Source organism: Crocuta crocuta, unplaced genomic scaffold (genome assembly GCF_008692635.1).
Source record: "Crocuta crocuta isolate KB4526 unplaced genomic scaffold, BGI_CrCroc_1.0 scaffold613, whole genome shotgun sequence".
Lineage (NCBI taxonomy): Eukaryota > Metazoa > Chordata > Mammalia > Carnivora > Hyaenidae > Crocuta > Crocuta crocuta.
Genome location: NW_027528880.1, coordinates 559,731 through 560,816, shown reverse-complemented (window position 1 = coordinate 560,816; position 1,086 = coordinate 559,731). Strand labels below are relative to the sequence as shown.

The following is a 1,086-nucleotide window of genomic DNA, read 5'->3' as shown; positions in this document are numbered from 1 at the left end:
CCGCGAGCCCCCCGCGAGCCCGGTCCCGCCGCCCGTGGACAGCGGGGCCCCCTCGGTGGGCTCGGGCGGCGTGCCCAGACCTGCCCGCAAGGTGCTGCTGCCCACGCCCCCCAGCACCGCCTTTCAGCCCGGCTTCCCGTTGCCCAACGACGCCCAGAGCTACCCCTCTGCTGGCGGGAGGGACCCTTTCTCAGGTCCGGCGTGTGCCTCTCAGGACAAAGTGCTCGGCTCGTCCCAGTACGAGGATCCCAGGAACGCTCAGTTTGCTGAGAAAAGCGACCACCCGGCCGCCGAGCCTGAAGGTGACAGAGAGCCTCAGTGCAGACCCGGCGAGGGGGCCGCCAGTCTCCCCGCACCTGGACAGAGGGTGGGGGCCCCTCTGCCCACACCCCAGGGCCAGCGGGAGCCGGCTCCACGTGCTTTCGGAACATCTGGGCTTCACGGCCCCAGTTTCCCGGGACCAAGGGGCCCTGTCCCTCCGTTCTCAGACGAGAGTATGGTTTCCAGTAGCGATGGGCCCCGGGGGCCTCCGCCGGCCAGATTCGGGGCCCAGAAGGGGCCCATCCCTTCCTTGTTGTCAGGGCCACATGGGCCCCCTCCCTACGGGGACAGCAGGGGCCCCTCCCCCTCCCATCTTGGGGGGCCCAGAGGAGCAGCACCCCAGTTCGAAGACCGGAAGGACCCCCATGGGGAGAAGAGGGAATTCCAGGATGGCCCCTACGACGAGATGGCCGGGCCCCCCCCTCAGTTTGAAGGACCAGAGCAAGCCCCGTTCATGGCGAGCAGGGGCACGGCGCCTTTCCAGTTTGGCGGCCAGAGGCGGCCTCTGCTGTCACAGTTCAAGGGGCCCCGAGGAGGTCCCCCTCCCTCTCAGTTTGGAGGTCAGAGAGGACCCCCACCCGGCCACTTCGTGGGCCCGAGGGGGCCGCATCCCAGTCAGTTCGAAGGACCCAGAGCCCAGGCGCCAAATTTCATGCCGGGACCCAGGGGGATTCAGCCTCAGCAGTTCGAGGAGCAGAGGGTAAGCTCGCCCCCGAGGTTCGCCGGCCCCCGGGCGCCAGCGCCCCTGCCTTACGGCGGGCCCCG

General features: G+C 69.7%; 1 protein-coding gene across 1 annotated transcript in view; it reads left to right on the top strand.

Moving 5' to 3' along the window:
• Positions 1-1,086, top strand: part of LOC144225591 (death-inducer obliterator 1-like) — a 12,636-nt gene that overhangs the window by 7,238 nt on the left and 4,312 nt on the right. Inside the window, exon 3 of the mRNA XM_077756811.1 lies at positions 8-1,080. Within this exon, the coding sequence (XP_077612937.1) occupies positions 8-1,080 (1,073 nt within the window). The remainder of the gene's footprint in view (positions 1-7; positions 1,081-1,086) is intronic.